The 21,388-nt window shown below is 47.4% G+C and overlaps 6 protein-coding genes across 6 annotated transcripts; 2 read left to right on the top strand and 4 right to left on the bottom strand.

The window, feature by feature from the left end:
• Positions 1 to 653: 653 nt before the first annotated feature.
• Positions 654 to 2,926, bottom strand: B0H65DRAFT_235527 (uncharacterized protein). Its single transcript, XM_062822254.1, has 3 exons — positions 2,669 to 2,926; positions 2,446 to 2,589; positions 654 to 2,382 (listed from the first exon to the last, which is right to left on the bottom strand). Exons 1-3 carry the CDS (start codon positions 2,731 to 2,733, stop codon positions 690 to 692), a joined length of 1,902 nt encoding a protein of 633 aa, XP_062680768.1. The 5' UTR covers positions 2,734 to 2,926; the 3' UTR covers positions 654 to 689.
• Positions 2,927 to 13,349: 10,423 nt separating this feature from the next.
• B0H65DRAFT_428061 (uncharacterized protein) lies at positions 13,350 to 14,805 on the bottom strand (the record flags this gene model as incomplete). The annotated part of the gene is made up of 4 exons (XM_062824729.1): positions 13,350 to 13,413; positions 13,476 to 14,509; positions 14,568 to 14,671; positions 14,769 to 14,805. The coding sequence occupies 4 exons, from the start codon at positions 14,803 to 14,805 to the stop codon at positions 13,350 to 13,352; spliced, it is 1,239 nt and encodes a 412-aa protein (XP_062680767.1).
• A 218-nt stretch (positions 14,806 to 15,023) lies between these two features.
• On the bottom strand, positions 15,024 to 15,849 carry B0H65DRAFT_235438 (uncharacterized protein). The gene has a single exon (XM_062822253.1). The coding sequence runs from the start codon at positions 15,713 to 15,715 to the stop codon at positions 15,269 to 15,271; it is 447 nt and encodes a 148-aa protein (XP_062680766.1). The 5' UTR covers positions 15,716 to 15,849; the 3' UTR covers positions 15,024 to 15,268.
• A 133-nt stretch (positions 15,850 to 15,982) lies between these two features.
• B0H65DRAFT_509963 (uncharacterized protein) lies at positions 15,983 to 16,402 on the top strand (the record flags this gene model as incomplete). The annotated part of the gene is made up of 2 exons (XM_062828355.1): positions 15,983 to 16,117; positions 16,241 to 16,402. 2 exons carry the CDS (start codon positions 15,983 to 15,985, stop codon positions 16,400 to 16,402), a joined length of 297 nt encoding a protein of 98 aa, XP_062680765.1.
• A 676-nt stretch (positions 16,403 to 17,078) lies between these two features.
• Positions 17,079 to 19,579, bottom strand: B0H65DRAFT_235412 (uncharacterized protein). Its single transcript, XM_062822252.1, has 2 exons — positions 19,142 to 19,579; positions 17,079 to 19,052 (listed from the first exon to the last, which is right to left on the bottom strand). The coding sequence occupies exons 1-2, from the start codon at positions 19,257 to 19,259 to the stop codon at positions 17,425 to 17,427; spliced, it is 1,746 nt and encodes a 581-aa protein (XP_062680764.1). The 5' UTR covers positions 19,260 to 19,579; the 3' UTR covers positions 17,079 to 17,424.
• A 424-nt stretch (positions 19,580 to 20,003) lies between these two features.
• Positions 20,004 to 20,956, top strand: B0H65DRAFT_235375 (Mss4-like protein). Its single transcript, XM_062822251.1, has 2 exons — positions 20,004 to 20,392; positions 20,496 to 20,956. Exons 1-2 carry the CDS (start codon positions 20,140 to 20,142, stop codon positions 20,861 to 20,863), a joined length of 621 nt encoding a protein of 206 aa, XP_062680763.1. The 5' UTR covers positions 20,004 to 20,139; the 3' UTR covers positions 20,864 to 20,956.
• Positions 20,957 to 21,388: the final 432 nt, after the last annotated feature.

Below are 21,388 nucleotides of genomic sequence, written 5' to 3'. Positions count from 1 at the left end.
TGGGGTAACCACGCAGAAGAGGATGGAAAGAGATGAGCGCGATTGTCGAGAATACCACCATGGCCTTGACTTGCGGCGATGCGAATCTGTCTCAATGACGTATGACGGGATAGCCCAAACAAGACTCCTGTCAAACACGGTAGGGCACCGGTAGGACGTTGTGACCCGAAGCCGTCCTCCTCCATGTCCGATTCGAGCGATTCGAGCGGCGCGCCCGCCGTTGTCTTGTCGCAAGTCGCGACATGGCATCAAATTGCTAGACTGACATTCTTTCTGGCCTTGAAGTATTGATCAGATGTGACAACATCTCAACAGGTAGCAGAGATGTTATTTTTATATATTGTTAAAGAGTAAGTACTCGGTATTGTCCATTGTGAGGAGGGGGTATCAGATTCTATGTAGATGGTCGTAAAGTGCGGGCGCCGCCAATCCATCTTTCACCTTCCAACAAGTATGCTCATGTATAAGCCAGTTCTATCAACATCCACCGTTCCGAGTCCGCTGTTTTTCCCAAATCATACGCGCCCAACGAAAGAGAGAAAAGCCAATAACCAAAAAAAGAAACCCTTTGTCGCCATCCCCAACCTAAACTCCGTGCAAGTATGCGTAATTATTTGAGCAGCCAAGAACAAGCCAGATCACCACGGGTTCTGATCGCGAAAGAAACACATGCCCCGGCAAACCTCTACTCAATTGGCCTGCATCATCGACGAGTGCCGTCTGCGATCCTCAGACTCTGAATGGGACTGACCGTGGTGGTTTGAATGCGAGTGATGGATGTGTGGAATGTGCGAGAGCGTGAAGGCGAGCCGTGACCGCGTTGACTTGCGCCGAGGCGGTTCCGGAACGAATTGGCTGCGCTCTTCCACTTTGCTTGCACCATCCCCAGCCTCTGAGTGACCAAGTTCCGGTGAGCCAGGAGTGGTTGTCCCAGAAGCGCTTGTCGCAGCCACGTAGTCGGGCAGAACCGTGCCCTCGGGGTACACGATGGGCCGAACTGGTGTCTTGACCGCCGTGTGGTAACTCGGGACCTTGCTGAGCTCCATTATGCCCGAAAAGTCCAAGTGCTCTGGCGTATGATATCCCGACATGGCCTCGGCAGTGATATTATCGTCGCTGTTCTGTCGTGTCAGGGGTGCCGACGGAAGGGCCGAACTGTGAACACTGTCCGCGGGGCCATTGTTGGGCGTGTGGCCATTGTTGGGCGTGGGCGCCTCCGAGTCTCCATCATGCCACGAGGTGCTGCGGCTCGAAGGCTCCAGGGACATACTCTGTAATCTAGACGTGAGTGCTGCCGGAGGTACCGCCGTGCTATGGCTGTGGAGTAACGCTGCGAGATTCTCGACCGATCCTGCGCGAGAGTGGCCGTACAACGGGCTCGCCATGCCGGCCGGAGTCTGCAGGCCCATGGGTTCCATGTCTTCGTAGAGCTGGTCTAGTGTATGTTCGTCGTAGCTTGGAGGGGGAGCAGCGACCACATCCCCAGGCGTCGTCCCATTAGGCATCTGCCTCACCAGGTTGCCCTCTTCATCCAAGGGCATGTTGGGGGAGATGAAGATGGAAACAGGCAAGGTTGCGCGAAGTTCCGAGATATGCCCATCCGGGTTGTGTAGAGCGAGCACCACCTTCAACTTGTGGCGCACCTTGATGCCGTGAGCGTTGACATCCTGCACACACTTGCCTAGCGTCCGTGGCAAGTCGAGCCCTGTGTTCATCACCCATCCTTCCTGTCCAGTATCCTCGATGACATCTTGCCAATGCTTCTCCCTCTCGATGGGAATCTTCCAAACCGAGACTTCCCGTTCCTTCTTGTGTTCGCGGATACCGTAACCTGAATGGGACTGAATCATGAACTCGTGAACCTCCAGCAGCCTGATGGTGATCTCTCCCAGCTCCAGGCCCTTCAAAAGAGGCGTAAACCTGGTTTGCAAAGGAATCGTGCTGCCAAAAACAACAGCCTTCTTGGGAATCATGATTGAGTACTCAACCTTGTTTGGCCAGATGTTTTCCACGCTCATTGTGTGAAGAAATTCCAGGGTAGACGGGTCGAGGGTTCGGATGATGCGCAGACGTTTGTAGGCGTGGAGATCGTAGGCCAGCTTGCCTCGTGCTACCGTAGCCTTAAGTTTGTAGGTGAGACTCGCTTCGCGGAGACCCTCGACGCTCTCAGTCATGTCTCCCGGCAGCATCAGCTCAAAGGGCCATTCGTAGTTTCCGGCGGGCAGTGTAACACCCCTGGTCATGAGTCCGTTGGGGCTACCGATAGACTGATTTTCAGCGCCGACGCCAATGAAGGGCTTCCATCGGTGACAGTATACCATGGTGGTGCGGTCGATCTTGTGGTTCGATATTCCGGCGGCAGTGACTCGAGGGTCGTTCCAGCTGGGCAGCACCCGTTAGCTTTCATCTGACATTTGAACAAGGGGCTCCACTCTGTGCACCTACCTCATGTGCAGAGTTCCCGTCAACCTTAAATGAACGTCCTCGATTTTCAGCGGCGCTGGTAGGCATAGCACAACGGTGCCTTGCAATAGTTGGCCAGCAGATTCGTGCTCATTGCCGCGAAAGACGATGAAGTCGTTCTCAAGTCTAGGGTTGACTATGGGTTAGCCATCGTCTTGGGCGCAAGGTCAAAATGCAAACAGTGGGGCGCGGCGCAAAAGCATACCGAATGTCAAAGTAGGTGTAGGCATGCTTCCCTGTCACCGTAGTGAAGGGATTGGGGAACGGCATGGCCGGCTAGTGGAGAGCGCAGAGATACGGGTGTCCTGGCGATGTGTCTTTGGTGTTATTGAAGAGACAATGGCGAAAGGCGGTGGATATGGCCAGAAAATATGTTTATTTTCGCATCAATGGCAAAGCTCGAAGCGGGATGTAGGGATGTAGTGGTATCCGGCTATTAGGTAAACAGACGTAGTGGCGACGCTATGAGCGATAACGGCGCATGATATGCGAAAGAGCAAGAGGTTGTTTTATGCGATGTCGAGAGAGTATAGTCAGGGATAGATATGGAGAGAGGACAAGGAAACGAGAGAGAATGGGCAAGCGAGAAGACGATGTAAAAAGAAAGAATGACGAGTTAGACACTGGGAGGAAAAATAATGACAGGATGCAGACGTTATGGATCCGCCGAGGTACCAGGGAGGGCGGGCCAAAGACTCTTGCAGAGAACGAAGAGACTCTAGAAAGGGACAAGGGTGTGAGGGCGAGTCGAGTGTGGATAAGGCGGAAGAGATTCATAGGCCGATGGGCAATGAGATGGGGATCGTGATGGGTCTGGAGGATAGGCGGAATGGCGGGAATGGGCATGCCCTGGTTCTCCTTCATGTTCACCTTCCCGCGGGTTGCCAGAATATCTCCACCCTTCAGACTGTTCCAGGTTGGGAAGTGTCACCTTTGGTCACCTCAGCTGGGAACGTGAAGGAGGGCAGTGTATCAAGACCAGGCCAAAAAGGTACTCCGGCTGCGGATACTACCGACCTCGAAAGCAATGGGTACACTAGCAGCGTGGGTTGCCATCCACACCATCTGTCTAGCGGCATACATTCGTGATACATAGCTGGATCCCAGCCTGCCACCCATTTACTGTGTACGAGCGGTGTTCCACTTACAATCTGAGCTCGATAAGTCTATCAAGTCGGAGAGGTTGTTGGGATGGCATTGACGCAATGGATGATAGCGCCAATCTGTCACCGTGACAGTAAGTGACGGGCATGGCCACAAAGACACATGAGACTGAAAACATCGATCAGCCCCTATCTGAGAAAGAATGGCATCGGGATGTTGGTGGGGGCATGTCGATAAGTAGCGTCATTCAGTTGGGAGGGCTTTCCGTGCACCCTTGTCAATGCTGGGCTGAGAGGTAGGAGTACCTGCGCATGCAGGAAAAACACGGAATCTCGAAAATCGCCGCATTCTTTAGCTGGGTAGACTCAAATCCATACATAGATAGACTAAACCCACTTTTATCGCTAAATAAGCCCAACCGCCCAACCCAACCGCCCAACCCAGCCTAGCACACCATATATAACGTATATATTGCTACCCAACCGCTGCCACCGTCGCGTTATCTATTAGCAATAATTAATCTTATACAATTAAATAAAACTATTGTGAAACCTTACTTTAATATTAAGTAAGCGTTTACAACAATTATCTTTCGTTTTTATTATTATTTCGTACAATATTTTCGACCTCGTAGTATTTATTAATATACTTCGCCCACCCGCCGTACGTTGTATATTAGTCCAAATAAATTAAACCTCCAACCTAATTAAATTTCTAACCTAACTGATTAAAATAATTAACGTTAATAGGATTTAAATAAAATCGGTAGTAAAATACCTTCAATTTTAATTCGAGTAATTATTCCCGATTAGAGTACGATTTTCCTTATTAGATTTTTATCACTATTAATCCGCCGTTGCCCTTGTAAGAGAATGTAATTACTATAATCCTTGAATAAATGTATTACTAAATAATAACCTCTAATATTAATAAAATCTGAACGAAATTACTATTTACTTCCTTAGGTTATAATAATAAAATTGCTACTTTCGATTCTTTATAAGGCTACGCTGTGGAATAAGAGTTTATAATTTAATTGTATAATGATATAAAGAATAGAAAAAGGGGGAAAGAAGAGTTTATTATACGTATTAATTATTATTATATATATAGCTGTATTTATAAAGTTAAACGGTAAAGGGTTGGAAATATTACTTTATATCAATTTAATTACTTATATTAAGTGAAAATTGTATTAAAGAAAAGCTAAGGCAATTAATAATTTACTAAAGAGATTAATAATAGTTATAACTATAACTTTAATATTGCTAACTTCGCTAGTAACGTCGTTTATCGATAATAAGTTCGACGTAATTATAAGGAAGCTATTAATGTTACCGTCGAAAAGTTATTTAGTATTATTAAAATAAACGCCCGTTAAATTACTTATTATTTAAACGGTATTTTAAACTTTAAAGAAGAAAATGCTACCAATATTTAATAAATGAATTGTAATAATTTAATTTAAGAATTATACGGTCTTCGAGTTTTTATTATGGTTACGGAAGTATATAATATTTAATACTTTATCCGCCGTATAAAATATAATCCTTATATTTCAATTAAAATCTTTATCGATTTATTAAAGTAAAATAAGAACTTATATAATATTGAATACTTTATTAATTATAACACGCTCTTTCCTAACGAGTAAAGAATATTGTACATATTTTAAATTTTTAATTAATATATTGAAGTATAGAAGAAAAACCCCTATATATTATTAATCGATAATACATATAAAGTATTATTACCCTTATTAATTCAATTATTTATAATTAGGGTTTAATTAACCCCTTTTTTTCCTTTATAAATTAACTGCTTTAACCTCCCCCTCCTTAATATTATTAATATTAATATATTAAGTTATAATTTTAACCTAATTTTTAATCTTTCGAATAAAAAAAAATAAAAAGATTTTAAATAGTAATTTAATTACTTAAAAAAGCTTTAAGAGGATTATGAAATTCTTAACCCCGTAATATTCATTACCGATTTTAATAAAGAGTTTAAAAAAACCGCTATTATTGTTTACTTAAAGGTACTATATTAATTATATATATAGTACGTTGTAAAGAACGTAAATTACTATATTAAAATGAAATAGATTTAACCTCTTCCTAATAGTAAAAATAATAATAATAATCCTACCTTCGATATTAATCTCTTAAATTTCCCACTAATTATCTGGGACTTAAATAATTATAATCCTAATCCCCTATTGTACCGAAGCCTAATAGCGGCTATTAATAACGAAGCTAGCGATAATAATACTGATAATACTAATGAATATATTAACGACGACTTAAAAAAGGAGGACCCAAAAGAAGCTAACAACGCTGCTGCTGCCGTTCGCCTTATTTAATAACTTAATAATAAATAAAAAATTCGTAAAGTAATTAATAAGCTATTAATTAAGGCTATCGCCCATAAGAGTCGTAATATATTAATATTTAATCTAATTCGTCGATTCTATTTAAATATATATAAGGGCTTTCAAATTATATAGAAGTAAATAGTCTACGCTAATAATGAAGATTATTTTAAAAGGGTATAATATTTTATAATCTATAAATTCAAATAATAGATTCGTACGTGTTTAATATCTCCCTTCCTTTCTATAATAAATAATATACTTTTTTTACCCACCTTTTTTTTTTTTACCGTTATTAACAACCTCTCTCGTTTTATTACAACACTTCTTACTTACTTTTATAAATATTACCTTCTATAAATTAACGAATTTAACAATTATGTAATATTGGAGCTTAAGGCCTATAGTATTAAAGTAATTAATAAAATCGAATTTATATATAGAGCTATTAACCGCCTCCTTAAAACCCGTCTCTCCTCTTTAGATTATTTATATAAATATATACAATCTATTTACTATTTTCAAAGGGAACGATTCAAAGCAAAATTAGTAAAATCGAAGCAACTATATTTATATAAATACAAACGGGTAAAGATATTTAATAATCTAATATTAAAAGTACGTCAAAATACAATCTTTTATTATTACCCTTATAAACTAACCTTTTTCTTTCATATAAGTAGCGCTATATATCCTTAAATTTATATAGTATTAGTACTACTATACTTATAACAACTAATTAAAAACCTCTTATTAAGACCTAATTACTAACTATAAGAAGGTATTTACAACTTGATATAATTTACCCTATAAATATTTCATATTAAAATTATTACAAATAGATGCTCCGTTAATACTAGCTATAAAGGATATAAATACACACTAATAATTAAAATTAAACGGCAATACAAACTTAACCAAAATTAAATAGCGTATTTATACTATTTAAAACCCTACCTCCCTACCTAGCTGCCGACGATAAATAACTATCCCCGACCTAAATTTTATAAATTATATACGTAAAATATCGGGACAAAACTTTATAAATTCGGAAATTTATAAACTATATAATGTCGAAAATAATTAAGGATTTACCCAACCTATTTAGCCCGCTACCGCCGCGCCCGCTACTACCACGCCTATTAATTGCAACTAATATAATAACCGCCATATACTTTTTTATAGCGAACTGCCCCGCCGGGCAATATAATAAAATACTTAAAGAAAAAAAAGGGCGCTAGCCTACCAAAAATAATTTCGTAGTAGAAGTAAAAGAAGGATTTAATAATAAACGAACTAAATTATATAAAAGGATTTAAATAACGCTATTATAAAGGTTATAATTCGATTTATATTAGCCCTACCGCTTTTTTTAATATTCCTATACATAATTTTAAATCTCTCGCCTTTATTTTTTAACCTTCTAATTCCTTTATAGAGAATTTTAACGCCCTCCCTATCTCCTTATCCCCAAATTTAGCAATACCCGTTAAGTAATTAACTTTAATATTTACTAACCTCTATTAACTTTCGTTAATTTAATTATAAAATACTAGCGTTTACTAGGTAGCTATTTAAATTTCCTATTTCTAATTTAAATAATTATTAGAATTAATATAGGGATTAAGTATTAAATACGGTTAAATTTAGGGGTTATATACCTACCCGATTAAAAGTAAGGGAAATTTTTACAATTTATATTACAAATTATCATACTAAGCTAATTAATTCTATTATTATTTAAGCGCCTCCTAAAAACCTAGACCTCGCTCCTCCTCCCTCTATAATTATAATATAATTCTTAAAGCTACGTTATACTAAGAATACAATATAACTAAACCCCTATAGTTATAGTACTACCTCTAATACTTATACGAAAGGGAGGGGGAGGGTAAGTATTAAGGGACTTAAGCAAGAAGGCAAATCTCCAACCGCCTCAACACTCTAGGTAGTACTTATATAGTAAGTATTAAAATTAAGGTAGGTACGTATACTCTACGTAGTAAGTATAGTAAGTATAGTATATGCAGCAATAGAATTAACAAAGGAGATAGTAGTTATAATAGCAATAACCATATCAACACCCTCTATGGTAAATAATTAATTAGATTAATAACTCTAAATAACTTCACGTAAAATAATAACGCCAACGACGTAAATCTAGTAATGCGCGGGCATTAATTATATAGCCTCAATTGCACACAGTATACTAGGCTGGGCTAGGCGGCTAGGCTGGCCGGCTGAGCTTACTCAGCGATAAAAGTAAGTTTAGTCTATCCACGCATAGATTTGAGTCTACCCAGCTAAAGAATGCAGAAAATCGCGAGGGAAGGGTCGAAAAAGAGGCGGCGGGGACCTGGCGCCAAGAGGTCGCTACTCGATAGGGTTAGTACTCCAACTAGCTTGCTAGTCTGCTCAACACTAACATCAGCATGGAATAAGGTCCCTTCTTTATTCCCACCACTCACACACCGAAAGCAATAGGTATCGCTCCTTGCGCATTAACTTACGAGATGCTGGGTTTTGGTAGATGCACGTGGTACGTACCGTAGTACAAGTGCAGACTCTCCACTTCACTCGAGGTATCTTTTCAAACCCTCTTGCAGTGTTCGCACGCGAGCCGATCAGGGCCCAAAGGCTCACATAATCCCGGGCATGGTATTGTATGGCTGTCAGACCTCGAAATGCCACAATCATTTTGTGTCAGATGCTCAGCCTCGCTGATTGCTGAGTCGAACTAACGGAGCCACGAACCTTTATCAGCTTCTAGAACGAGTGAACGAAAAACTGAAAAATGCCCCCCACGCCAGCAGTTCTACACACTGGATAGACTCATGGGAGAGGGTACACCGAAGTTCCCCCAATTGGTTAGGATGGACACCACAACTTAGCGTCGACACCGGCAAACAACGCCGCTGAGACCAATCACAGGTGCCTGTCATTGTCATCAAACATTGGCGAAGAGAAGCGCGATGCCGTTTTGATAACATGCTGGTCACGAGCTAACAATTGATGATAAGAAGTGCTTGTTGGGTTTCAGAAGCCCAACACGTTGAGCTCTGCTTGTTACGCTATGAGCATGTGTTGGCGATTCTCTGTCGATTCTCCCTGGCACTGAACCCCTCTGTCCTAGAATGGTGATCATGGCGCCATTGACGGAAACTCGAATCATCGGGATGCAGATGTCAGTCAAGCAGGTCGAGGCATCAGCCGTTTTTGCAGTTGCAACACGGTTCCATCGGCAAATCAGAACGCTCGCAGCCCTGTCAGGTACGCATGAAATGTTCATCTGCGACTCTGGCGTCGGATGCCGGAGCCAAACGAGGGTCCCGGTTGCGGCAAAGTGGGCTGGTGGGGCCCTTGTCCGAAACGCGGTAGACGATGCCGACTGACGCCGAGCCACGAAACCGGGTATAAACCGCTGCTCCAGCGGGAAGCCTAGATGCTTCAGGCTTCAGGGCTCCATTCGAGACAGGAACCAGATCGCCCCGTTGCCTGTTCGTCCCTTCCTTCAATCTCGGCGGCGAAGAAGCAATCATGCGACGAGCGTGATTCACCGACAAGAAGTGGAAGGAGCCATGGACAGCTGGCAGCGGGTGTTTGATCATGTTTTATCAACTAACCACCCTCCTACCACCAACAAGAACAAAACCAACATCACATTTTCCGACCATCGGTGGCTTTGACACAGAGCCGATTGGCCATTATCACCGCCGCACTTGTCGATCTCCCGGGCGTTAACCTTCAAAGCTAAGACGAGGTAAAGTTGGAAGCGAGCTCCAACCAAGATCCAGATTCGTCGTAAACACGAGCGACCGAACAAAGTTTTTCTCTCAGTCCTCCACTCTAGCCGGCCCTTTTCCTTCAGTGAAACGGGACGTCGATATCAGAGTCTTTTCCATCTCAATGCTTGAGTCATTATTCTGCAGCAAATACAAAAGAGCCCTGGATCAGAAATTTCTAAACACACCGCCAGATGTGGGCGAGCTGCCTCCTGCGTTGTGCAGGTGGGGAACATGCGATAACCTTCAGAAGCTGAACTTTTAGACCAGACGGCGCCCTCATACTACCTATTCACACCTGGGACTCTTCCGCGGAGGCTTTGATTGACATTTGGGTCCATGGCCTCTCGCCGGGGATATTCCCGGCGGAGTTACGGGGTGCTATGAACTTTCCTGCCTCTGATGCCGTTCCCGTCGTTGCCGTTCTCATCATCAGCCCTACGAGAAAAACTTCACGAACAAGTTGCCGCATGGACGCAAATCGCAAAAAGGCATTAGCAGCTCCCGTTCGGTGGGCCACCGGTGAACTCTCGGGGCTACGTTACAACCACTACGGCCGATACTACACTACACTTGCTACGTACAAGTGTACCAAACACCAACAGTATCATATGAGGCCTCATGCAAGGGAGTTCATCTTCGGCCCTTCTTTCACGGCATTTGCCCCTGCATTGCACTACATGCAGTCCCGTCCCGCTGGCATGCTCCGGGTACACTATCTCACTATCTGGCAGTCCATCAATCAATCACTTCCCTGAATTCGTTATCAGGGGCGACCTCTCGGGCTGTTTGTGGCGTCTATTATAGGGTCTACTGCTTGAGCATCTCTTTGCCGTCGCTTATCGAGCAGCTCCCTTCCTATAACCGGCTCACAGATCTGCGATCTAGACGCAATATGACACCCAACCGCTGCAACTGATATCTGTGAATGAAAAAAGGAACGAGCTTCTCGGTGAGTGTTTCCCTTTTGACTGAAAGAAGCGGCAACATGCCATGATTTAGGCAGACCATCCAATGTATCCTTACCACTACACATTATCGACCGATTCACCCAACCTCATCATAGGGGCCGGAGTTTACACACCACCGATGATTGCACGTGCAAAGGCTGTGGTCTATACATAGTAGCCGTTCATAGCACAGACGTGATGTTCGACTACCGACGGACCAAGGTCCGAAACCATCGTCGGGACGTGAAGGTACACTACCCGTCACCGCGGCGCGGAATTCGACCCGCTTTTTCCCTTGTGACAAGCCCGAGTCCAGTCTTTCTCAGGGACCATTCATTGAAGCATGTGAAAACGGCGTGTCTTTCAACAACACAACAAGCAGAGAGAAAGGTTGAGCCAGCCACTTTGGTTCCTCATTCCTTGATTCTGTCGCCAATCGAAACCAGTCAAGGTTGATACCTATCTTTGTATTGTACGTACTACCGGTACTTGTTTCCATTCAAAACCCGGAATCACTCCGGCAGCCGGAAACCGTCCGGAAACATGTGCAGCTCTTCCAACCGCCTATTGGTCAGTCTCATCACATGTTTGAATGATAACGACACCCACTCGAGAGAAAGAGATCCAACGAGCCAGTGTTATTTCCGGCCCGCCCTTTAACTTGACGTACACAACCAACCCAACAACTGCATAGAAGTATTCTAGAAGCCCGTCCTCTTGCTAACACACACACCCGAGGGTGGCTTGGCGTGCGATATCGGAGGCGATGCTCGTCGAGATGTGAACTTTCACTTTTCACTTCGAGAATGTGATGGAATGCAAATTATGAGGAGCGAGATTATCGTGTTCGATGAATGCTTGGATTTTGAACCCTTTATTATTCGCTTGCTTATCGATCGTTGGACGAAGGTTCTGAACCAGTTTACGTGGTGGCGAAACGGACTGCGTTAAATTCATGGAGGGTTACAAGCGAGGAAAGTGTCTTTTCCAAAAATTGATACGAACTGCTCAAGAATCAGGGCGAGGTGGGTGATAGGAACAGTGGCCTATCAGTTTCTCTGCTTTATCCCTTCATCGTGATGGGTGATGGCGATGATTCACCAAGGTGGTGGGAGATATCGTTTTGGCTGTTGGGATGAGATCAACTAGTGTATGCAACTGCTCAGCCTCAACCACTTACGTCAACTCGTCGAGTGAGATATCATCCCATCTTTGTGCAACCGAGCAGGAGACTCTAAGCGCGGTGATATCAACTTTATTGGTTCGGTTAGTCAGTGGGACTAGAAATTGGCATGTTCTGGATATGCTCTTATAACAAACCACACTATACTACAATTGACTATCACGTAGTAACAGGAAATAGAGAAAACCCCAATTTGTATGAAGGAATACCAAGTAATGCCACCTTCATAAAGTCATGACATGTCATCTTCTCTTTTGGATTCTCGGCTGCGAAACAAACTACCTTTAAACGAGACGTCAAACCACCGAGATGCGTCACATATAAATGCTCGCGAAAGACCATCAGACGTTAGCCCAAATCTCGCACAAGCAAGAATGGTGTCTAGCCTTTCACTTATGCATCATCGAGATGAACCTTAGGGCGCAAGTTACACTGGAATCCCCTCTGTAGTCTGACTATGGTGGTAAAGCCCGCTGGCGAGACTGGCTCTTCCTCGGGTCGCACAACTACGGGATTATTATGCCCGTCATATGCCGTGCCACAGTTTTGGTATTACCATCTCCGCGCGTTGCGCGCCCTTGTATTTTGAAAGGCGTTATTCTCTGGAAGCGAGCTATGTCCAGTACGATCTGCATGAGGGTTACGAAGAGTAATAGTGCTCTTTCTTCATCGAGGTCATACGACAGGATGAGTCTCGCCCTCTTTACTCACCGGTATATGTGTGTCGACTACGTGGCATTTTGCGTTTGACACATGATAATGCCCATATCTTGAGGACCATTTATGGGATGATTTGTTGAAGTGCTGATGCTACGTACTGTTCCTTGGATAACGTTGCTCATACTGCTGTTTGTTGACGGCTAAAAAAGCTTCCATGCAAGACAGATGGGAAATGTTGAGGCGGGAAAGAAGCAAGCAATAGTTCACGGTATATGATTCCCCGCCCACCCTCGTGCGAGCCCATCGGATGTGTGGAGATGCTTCAGTAACAATGTTTACTAATATTTTTCATTAGGGTTCAGTTCGGTCCAACGTCTTTCTGCTTGCTTTCCAAACGCGTACCGCCGCACAGTCTGATTAGACCAAACATCGCCCTGCTCCCCTTTCACTCAGTCCAAACATATCTCAACCTGGGACCTCACTAAATTGCTGATCCTCCGTCTTGATGAAAAGCCCAAAACGCCCAAAAGAGATGTAGAAACGTAGAAACGTAGAGACAAGAAAGTAAACCCAATTCCATGCATGTGATCGTTAGAGAAGAGAACGCCGGGGATAGAAACGGAGCAAGATAGCTCAAGAAAGTCGTAAGGGCCAATGAACGTAACAACCCCGGTTTTACCCAACTAGGGTAGTCCGCTCATGTGGCTTGTGTTGTGGTTCTCCTCATGTGCTTGCGCACGCGGATGTGTTCAAAAGTTTAGGCTGATTCACCGAGAAGTCGTCGTAGGTCGTCTGCCGTAGCCTCTCTGCCTGGGTATATCCACTTCTTCTCCTTACTCAATCATCTTTACGTAGTTGCTGGGGAAAGTGCCATGCCTTGTGCCGATCATACCAGTCCTATGAAACACGTTAGTAATACGAAGCCAATGCCATTAAAATGTGCCACGATGTGTACTTACCACCAATCGTTATCACTCTCGGTCTTCTTGAGGATAGTGATCATCTCGCCCTTTTGGAAACCCAAATCTCCAGGCTGGTCCGCATTAAATGTGTAAAGAGCAACAGCCTCGTTCTTCTTCATCAGAGCTTGTTTGCTCGCGTAGTTCGGCTTCGGTGCGGCCGGCCGCCCCGGGCCAGCCTTCTTCTCGGCGGCCGCATCCTGGGCCGCTGCCGCGCCGTAACCGCCGCTATACCCACCTCCATTGGCGCCGTTCTGGCCGTACTGGACGGATGACCTGTTATTCGCGAAGCCACGAGGCTGCTGATCGTACACATCATCCTGCCACGTGGAAGCGCGCTTGGGGCGGCCAAATTCGTCATGTGCTTGTCCTCCTCCCGATGATGCCGCATAGCCGGAATCGCGGGTTTGGCCCTCGCCGTAGGCATTTCCTGTCTTGTTGCCCCATACCACGCTGTCATGGGTGTTGTCGTAGACGGGCTGATCGTTATACATCCGGTCGTCGAAAGACCCAGAGGACATGCCGGCAAAGGTCCGTGAATTGAGAATGCTGAGAAGAGGAGCGGCTTGCGGCGGGGGGCGCTCGGCTCCCGAAAGGAGCTCCTTGGCGGAAACCTGACGACCATAGAGCTTCGCATTGGCGTCTTTCCGCTCGATTATCATAGAACCTTCGAGAGACACGCCAGCAAACAAGCCCTTGGTCTTGGAGTAACTGAAGATGCCCGCTACGCTTCTCAGCGAGGCGGCTCCGGCGGCCTCAGCATTTCTACCGACAGGCCCCGCCGCGACCGAAACGTTACCACCAAGTGTAAGTGATCCAGCCTGGGCGAAGGTTTTTACGGCGCTCGCATCGTTGAGAATGAAGACGAAGTCTGTAAGCTCGAAACCGATCTGACCGCCGAAGCCGGCACCACCCGTAGCAATGGCGGTGGGTGCAGACCAGCTGCCGTCGGGGAGGCGGGCGACTACCAGACCGCTACCAAAACGGGCAGACCCGAGGAAACCAGCTTTGATGACTGTGAGGATAGCAAGACCCTAGGAGAACGTTAACCACCTGGTAGCTTTCATCGAGGTTCCAGATGCTGTTTCGTACCTTGGCGTTCGCGAGCACAGATGGCGGTATCACCTTGTCGGGACCAAAGGCTTGTTTGGGCTCGATGAAGGAGGCGAGGATCTTGCCGCACTTCTTACATTCCGCTGGTTATAGACGTGTCAGTCGTCGGATTTGGCGAAGCAAATGGGAGTTGCGGGGTCGGGCTCTGGACAGCACGGGAACTCCGGGACACAAACTTACACGAAAGTGACGACGGAAGAGGGTTGTTGATACCCATCTTGGTGTGTCGAAGCGGGAATCCCTATAGCAGACTGGCGCGGGTCTCGGAGGGCGAGGGCGTGTAGAGCGGCTACGGTGAGAATGTCGTGGAAATGCGACAACTGAAGCGATAGCAAAATATTAGGAAGAAAGAGAGGGAGTTCGTCAGAGTCAGTTCTCGGGAAACACTGGCCGATCAATGCCTGCAGGCAGACTGGCAGGCAAGCAGGTAAGCAGGTCAGCCCAGTCAATTCCTTGGAGACTGCAATTCAGTGGTGTAAATGCGAGGTTGGTACCTGGGCGTCCCCACACTGGCGGTTTGTCAAGATTGCTGGGGAGATCCTTGGGGTCACTTTTGTCCGTGATGGAACGATCTTCTTTTCCGGAGGATGGCTTGTTCAAATGTATTCGGTTTTGGGGGCCTTTGTTCTTTTACTCTTCTTCACAGATTGCAGCTATAGTGAGCGAGGTCAAACATGGGATCACAGCCAAGATTGGATGACGGGTGGAACTGGAAGTACTTGGAAATGGAAGCGGGAGCTCGTGCCGCGCGTCATGTGAGAACTGCAGCACTCTGGTCCCTCGCAAAAGCCATCATCACTGGAACCGCTGGGATGGGCTGGGCAAGCGCTGGGCAGTGCAGTGCTCCGTTCCTGCCCTGCAGTGCCTCTGAAAACCCCTTGTCCAGCGGGCGGAGCGGGTGTTCGTCGTTGACACTGACGGGCCAAAAGTCGCGGTGGACCACGAGCAACGGAAGGCTCAAGCAGGCTCCGCCCAAAAAAAGGACCCCGCATTGGCCATGCAAGTGCTTTACGCGCAGCCACACGTAAATGGTGGAAACTGACATCATTCGCGACTGGCAGGGCCATGGCTGTGGCTGGTGTATACAAGTACATCAAGAAGTGCAACCCCCTTTCGAACATCTCCATAGCACTCGGCAACAACACCAACACCACGGCTTCACAAGGACAACAGACACTGCGAGACACCGAAGCCTACACGCGCGCGCGCGACACATCACCGCGTTATATTCCATACGAACATACGAAATCCCGCCATAATACCGAGTTCCTAGCAACCCGATACTCAACTGCGACGACTGAACCTCCAACACGCCCGCTGAGCGAGTCGCAACACACATAGCGCCCCCCTAACCACAACCGCAACCGCAACACAAACCCACTACCATCATCAAAATGTCCGCCAACTACGAGCGCGAGCGCCAAAACAATGCGCGCCTCGACGAGCTAGCCTCCAAGGTCTCTGCCCTCCGAGGCGTGACCATAGACATTTATGACCAAGCGCGCAACCACGAAGTCATTGACCAAACGGTACGGTTTCCCTTCCCTTCCCTTCCCTTCCCTTCCCTTCCCCCGCTTCCTTCTTTTTTCTTTCTTTCCCCAACCATCCGTCCAACACATCACAGCCGACTAACAACACTTACCAACAAAAAGACCGATACCTTCTCCTCCATGGGCTCTCAGCTCAAAGGCTCCGCCACCCGCCTAGGCCGCATGGCCGCGTCGGGGAACAAGGTCGCCATTCTCAAGCTCTCGGGCATTCTTATCGGGAGCTTCTTGGTTATTTACTATCTTTACCGGCTTTTTCTTGGTTAAATGAACACGGTTTCGAAAATGTCCGACGTGTTCGGGTTACCCTTCGACATTGGTCTATCGGCTCGGCGGGCCTTCGAGATGCAAATACATGCCCGGAAAGGAAAGGAATATGGGGAGGCTTTCCGTGTCGAGTGATTCACTAAAACACAAGGAAAAAAAGGATGGAGAGGGTTGAACGGATGAAATGACGGCAAATGCGAGGGATGATGAGACGGGTGCGAGCGATCTTGGACGTCGGGACGAGAAAATGGCCGGATGGCTTGTTGGATGCTGGAGAGCTTGGCCAAGGCGATGCGCACTCACGTTCTCCTGGAGACTCGCTTCGGTACATCGCGTACTGTAGAAGAAGGATAATGCAGGTTGGGTTGGAGGCTGGGAGGTTACGGAGGACCGTACGTGTTTCGGCGGGCTGTCGGCGAATGATGTGTGGCTACTGTTTCAAGGACTGGGTTTAATGTTTTGTCTCGACAACAGGCGGGTAGATTCCGAGGCATAGCAATGGCGTTAACGGTTGGATTTTGCTTGTTTTATTGGGGGTCGGTTTCGAGTACTTTACCATGTTATTCGTACACATGAACCAGAAATCGTTTTCTCTAGTCCCATCTTGCCATTTCGAAATCAGAATCCAACACACATCTTACAATGAAAGGTAGGTCCTTGTATAAAAGCTCATTACTTTTGCCCTACCAACGAACAACCGCCTGTTGTCTAGAACGTAATTATACTAAAGCAGAACATGACTTGCTAATGTGAATCTGACTATGCGTTGTCCACCTTTCCCTATTTGTCTTTGCATAAACCATCATTTGTCTAACTTTTAACAACAGATCAGACTCCCACAAGCATAACAATGACATGGTGCTCGTTGACAGCATCCCCTTCCCGTTTAATTATATATTTATAGAGTCGGCATCAGGCGCGAGGACAGGGGCGTCTCGCAACAAAACAAAGACCCCAGTCCCCTGCATCCAGTTATCCCTGAACCCCAGACCGAAGATCCCTGACAGCCCGTTCTAGGCCTTTCATTGCCAGACGTTCGAGAACAGGTCGTCACTACCACCAAACCCGGCTGCCGGCTTGGATCCGCTGGTAGCAGCTGGTGTAGTGGTGCTGCTCATCCAGCCCCCAAACTCCTCATCCGCGGCCACCTTGGGCGCAGGCGCAAAGCCACCCGAAGCACTGGGGACGATAGGTTGGCTTGCGAAGGAGCCGCCGGTAGTGGAGGAGGTGGTGGTGCTGCTGCCCCATCCGAAATCGTTAGAAAGAGGGATAGAGGTGACAGGTGCTGGCTTGGGCGGCTCAGGAGCCGCAGGCTTAGGGGGCTCAGGGGCGGAGGCCCACTCGTTGGAACCCCATACACCTGCATCGGACCAGGCATTAGTGGTCGCGATAGAGGCAAGAGGGTTTGGTGTTGTTGAAGTAGCGGCTTGGGGGGCAGGAGTGGTTGCGGCGGGCTTGGAAAGGTTGAATGCGGAGCTGAAGTCAGAAGAAGGCTTCGGGGCGGCGGCCGGGGGAGGAGCGGTAGTAGTAGTGGCTGGCGTAGAGAAGTCGAACAGGTCACCGAGGGCGGAGGAAGCCGGCGCCGGCTTAGAGGCTGGAGCAGGAGAAGGAGTCGATGAGAAGCCCAGTGGGCTGCTGATGGACTGCTTAGGTTGGTGGGAGGATGTGGCGGGTTTAGAATCGAAAAAGCTGCCGCCGCTTAGGCCTGAGAAGGCATTGCTGCTAGTCTGGGACGAGGGTCGGGGAGACCCGAAGCTACCAAGACTAGCAAAGGCATCGTTTTGAACGGGCTTAGGGGATGGTTGGCTGTTGAAACTGAGGCTGCTGAAAGCATCATTAAGCCCACCAAAAGCATTTTGGGTCTGGGACATGTTCGGGGAGGACATGCCGCTCATTCCACTAAAAGATCCGGAGTGTGAGTGTGAGGGCGTGGCTTGCTGCTGTGGGCGAGGTGCGCTGGCATAAAGAGAGAGGATAGACTGCTTCAAATCGGGACGCGACTGGCTTGCACCACCCGAAGTACCCGTCGTACTAGCGGGTCTTGGGGGCGCTGCAGTTTCCGTGCCGAAGAAATCCAGTCCCAAAAGCGAAGCATTCGAGCTCGTGGCCTTGGGCGGGGCAGGCTCGGCCTTCGGGGGCACCTTCGAGGCTGTCGGTCCGGTAGTGCTGGCTCTAAGCGGAATCGGGTCGGCACCGATGAGGTCGGGTACGGGGGCCGGGGCCGGAATAGGGGCGGGGACAGATCGTGAGGCCGCAGTCGGGGTGCTGGACTGGCTACGAAGAGACCCGTTTCTCTCCAGAGTCTGCTTCTCCTTCACCACGCTCAGAGGGACATCATCGTCACCCTCCGCGTCCAGTGTCGAGGGATCTGGCATCGGGCCATCCATTACCCATCTCTTGAGCTCATACTTGGTGCGAATAAAGTTCTCGATTTTCGATTCCGAGGGCACGTGGCCCTGAGCCAGCTTGGCCTCCCAGTACTTGTTGGCGCGAGCATTTCCCCAGTTCAAGACGCTCTGTAGCTGTTCGTCGGTCCAAGCATCGAGATCAACGGACTTGACACGGCTGATATGTGTACCCATTCCACGGTGAATGCCCGAGCAGCGAATGCAGATAAAGACGCCGAGGTTCCAGCTGGCCCATCGTGGATCTGTGTGTATGCAACATTCTCAGTAACCTGGCCTGGTAATGAACGCCTAGTGGTACGTTGGCATTGTCAGATTCCCAGCAGAAACTTACGCTTGTTGCGCTTGCAGTCAGCGCACACCTTGTTGGCCTCGAGTTTCAGGAGCGACTTGATTGTGTTCTGGTTCTTTGCTGCCCGTTCGGCAGCGGGGTTCGGTGGGCGTCGAGACATGGCGATGTGTTCGCAGTAAACAGTTGCTTCACCGTAGGTTTTGGATGGGAGAAGGAATCGGGACCGGTTGGGATTCGGAGGACAGGTTGCTGTCGAGTCTTTGAAATAGTCGGATTCGGTGAGCTGTTGGTTGTGCGAGTTTAAACAACGACCTACAGAAAGGAATGGCTGGCCCGGGACATATCAATGCAGAGACTCAGGAGTGTCCTCCACTGCAATGCGCCCAGGCCCCGTCAACGGTGGGACCGCCACTATCAAGGTCCGACAAGGGTCAGCTGGCGCCGTTTAAACAACACCGCCCTTTGATCGAACCTTGCGTGTTAATCGCACACGAAGCAAGCCAGTTGTGGCTTGAATAATACAAATGTACTTTTGTATCTCGACGGAATACATCATCCTCCCCCGACTTTCTTTGCTGTGATAAACCAACAGCACTGCAGGGGCAGCGTTGGAGTCCCTCAACAGTCTGGGCGGGTATTGTAGAGATATCAAACATCGGCAGTTATTTCTATGCTTTTCACCGTATCATAAGCAGGAGTAGTCGATGCCTTCGGATGTCGAAAGTCACAGCTCTTGAGCGAGATCAACTGCCGCTTTGTTTTCCATACTGTGACGGGATCGAGTCTCTGACGCAAGACTCCCCGATCCCAACTTACAGCGAGAGGTCACTAACAACACCCCGTCATCGCTGGGGCAACTTTTCGACATGCATAGAAGTTGCAGATAAATCTATATCGGTTCTATTTCATTCGCATGTGATTTGTTATTCCAAACCTCATATAAGACAATTCCACATTGTGAATATCAAGCATTCTCATCATCTACAAAAACATCAAACCACTTAAGGTTATTCAATATCCAGCAACAACAGTTGACCTTCATGCGTTACTATCCCCAAGCCGCCAACTTCCTCCGCATTTTGCGCACTTTGTCCACCTTCACACAGAGGCCACGCATACCGCAACACTCATCATTATCGCCGGGAAACAACCTACTCTTGAAATTTTCTATGCCTACGATTCCCTTTCTCAGCAGCTTTTTCGGTTCATCCTCCTCATCATCTTCCAACAAAATGCCCGAGAACTACCCCGTCCAAAAGTCCGCCCATGAGTGGCGTGCGGTTCTCAGCCCTCGTGAGTTGCCTTTCCATGAAATAACCCATATCAGCACGACTTTCATCTCACCAGCCCTTATATTCCTCAATCCACACCATCAAATCACTGACCCCAAACCAAGAACAATTCCGCATCCTCCGCGAAAAGGGCACCGAACCCGCCGGCACCGGCGAGTTCGACAAGCACTACCCCTCCGCGGGCGTGTACACCTGCGCCGGCTGCCACGCGCCGCTTTACAAGGCCTCGCACAAGTTCAACTCGGGCTGCGGCTGGCCGGCCTATTTCAACAGCATCCCGGGCGCCGTGACGCGGCACGAGGACCGCACCTTTGGCATGACACGGACCGAGATCGTGTGCAGCAACTGCGGCGGGCACCTGGGCCACGTGTTTAAGGGAGAAGGGTTCAACACGCCGACGGACGAGCGGCATTGTGTGAATAGTATTTCGTTGACTTTTAGTGAGGAGGATTCGGCTGCGGGTGCGAAGTAAGGGGGAGGGGGAGGGTAAGTGAGTGAGGTTTGAGTGATGCGATAGTTTAGGTATGTATGTATGTAGTGGGAAAGGAAATAAGATTGCAGTCACAGTGTTTACTGAGGAGAAAGTGACCCTGGATTCGGATGAATTCCACGTATTTGAAAGATCGAGGGATGAATACGGCAGGACTATGTTGGGACCAGACAAGCATGCAGCATATCAAGCTTCGTGAAGGGAACCGAGCGATCAGAAGCAAAGTGCAAAAAAAAAAAAGAAGAAAGGTGGACTTACAGCTGGGTTGAACGCACAGCGTACACGGAAGCCGGGGGAAGGACGGAAGGGAAGCATGTCAAACATGATTCGCGTTGAGCAGCAAGTTCATATGAGGCTTGGGTCAGTTGATCCTAGCTTGGCTTGGTCAGTTGTTGACTTGATATCATTATATTCTCAGGTGGTCCCTTTTGTTCAGCTACGGGTGCTTATAACTCGTGGACAACGATTTTCTCCTCTGCCAGAAATCCATTCATAATAACTTGTTAT

The sequence above is a fragment of the Neurospora tetraspora genome, assembly GCF_033439725.1.
Source record: "Neurospora tetraspora strain CBS 560.94 chromosome Unknown B0H65scaffold_5, whole genome shotgun sequence".
Lineage (NCBI taxonomy): Eukaryota > Fungi > Ascomycota > Sordariomycetes > Sordariales > Sordariaceae > Neurospora > Neurospora tetraspora.
The sequence above is the reverse complement of the archived record's forward strand: the minus strand, read 5'-3'. Positions and strand labels throughout refer to the sequence as shown.

Bases quoted from the DNA above. Each gene is read 5' to 3' on its own strand.
- B0H65DRAFT_235527 (XM_062822254.1), bottom strand. From the start codon at position 2,733: ATGCCGTTCCCCAATCCCTTCACTACGGTGACAGGGAAGCATGCCTAC. The intron at 2,590-2,668 runs GTATGCTTTTGC...AGTCAACCCTAG, and splicing joins TACACCTACTTTGACATTCG to ACTTGAGAACGACTTCATCG. The intron at 2,383-2,445 runs GTAGGTGCACAG...GGTGCTGCCCAG, and splicing joins ACGGGAACTCTGCACATGAG to CTGGAACGACCCTCGAGTCA.
- B0H65DRAFT_235438 (XM_062822253.1), bottom strand. From the start codon at position 15,715: ATGGAGATGTTCGAAAGGGGGTTGCACTTCTTGATGTACTTGTATACA.
- B0H65DRAFT_235412 (XM_062822252.1), bottom strand. From the start codon at position 19,259: ATGTCTCGACGCCCACCGAACCCCGCTGCCGAACGGGCAGCAAAGAAC. The intron at 19,053-19,141 runs GTAAGTTTCTGC...GCATACACACAG, and splicing joins TGACTGCAAGCGCAACAAGC to ATCCACGATGGGCCAGCTGG.
- B0H65DRAFT_235375 (XM_062822251.1), top strand. From the start codon at position 20,140: ATGCGTTACTATCCCCAAGCCGCCAACTTCCTCCGCATTTTGCGCACT. The intron at 20,393-20,495 runs GTGAGTTGCCTT...CCCCAAACCAAG, and splicing joins GCGTGCGGTTCTCAGCCCTC to AACAATTCCGCATCCTCCGC.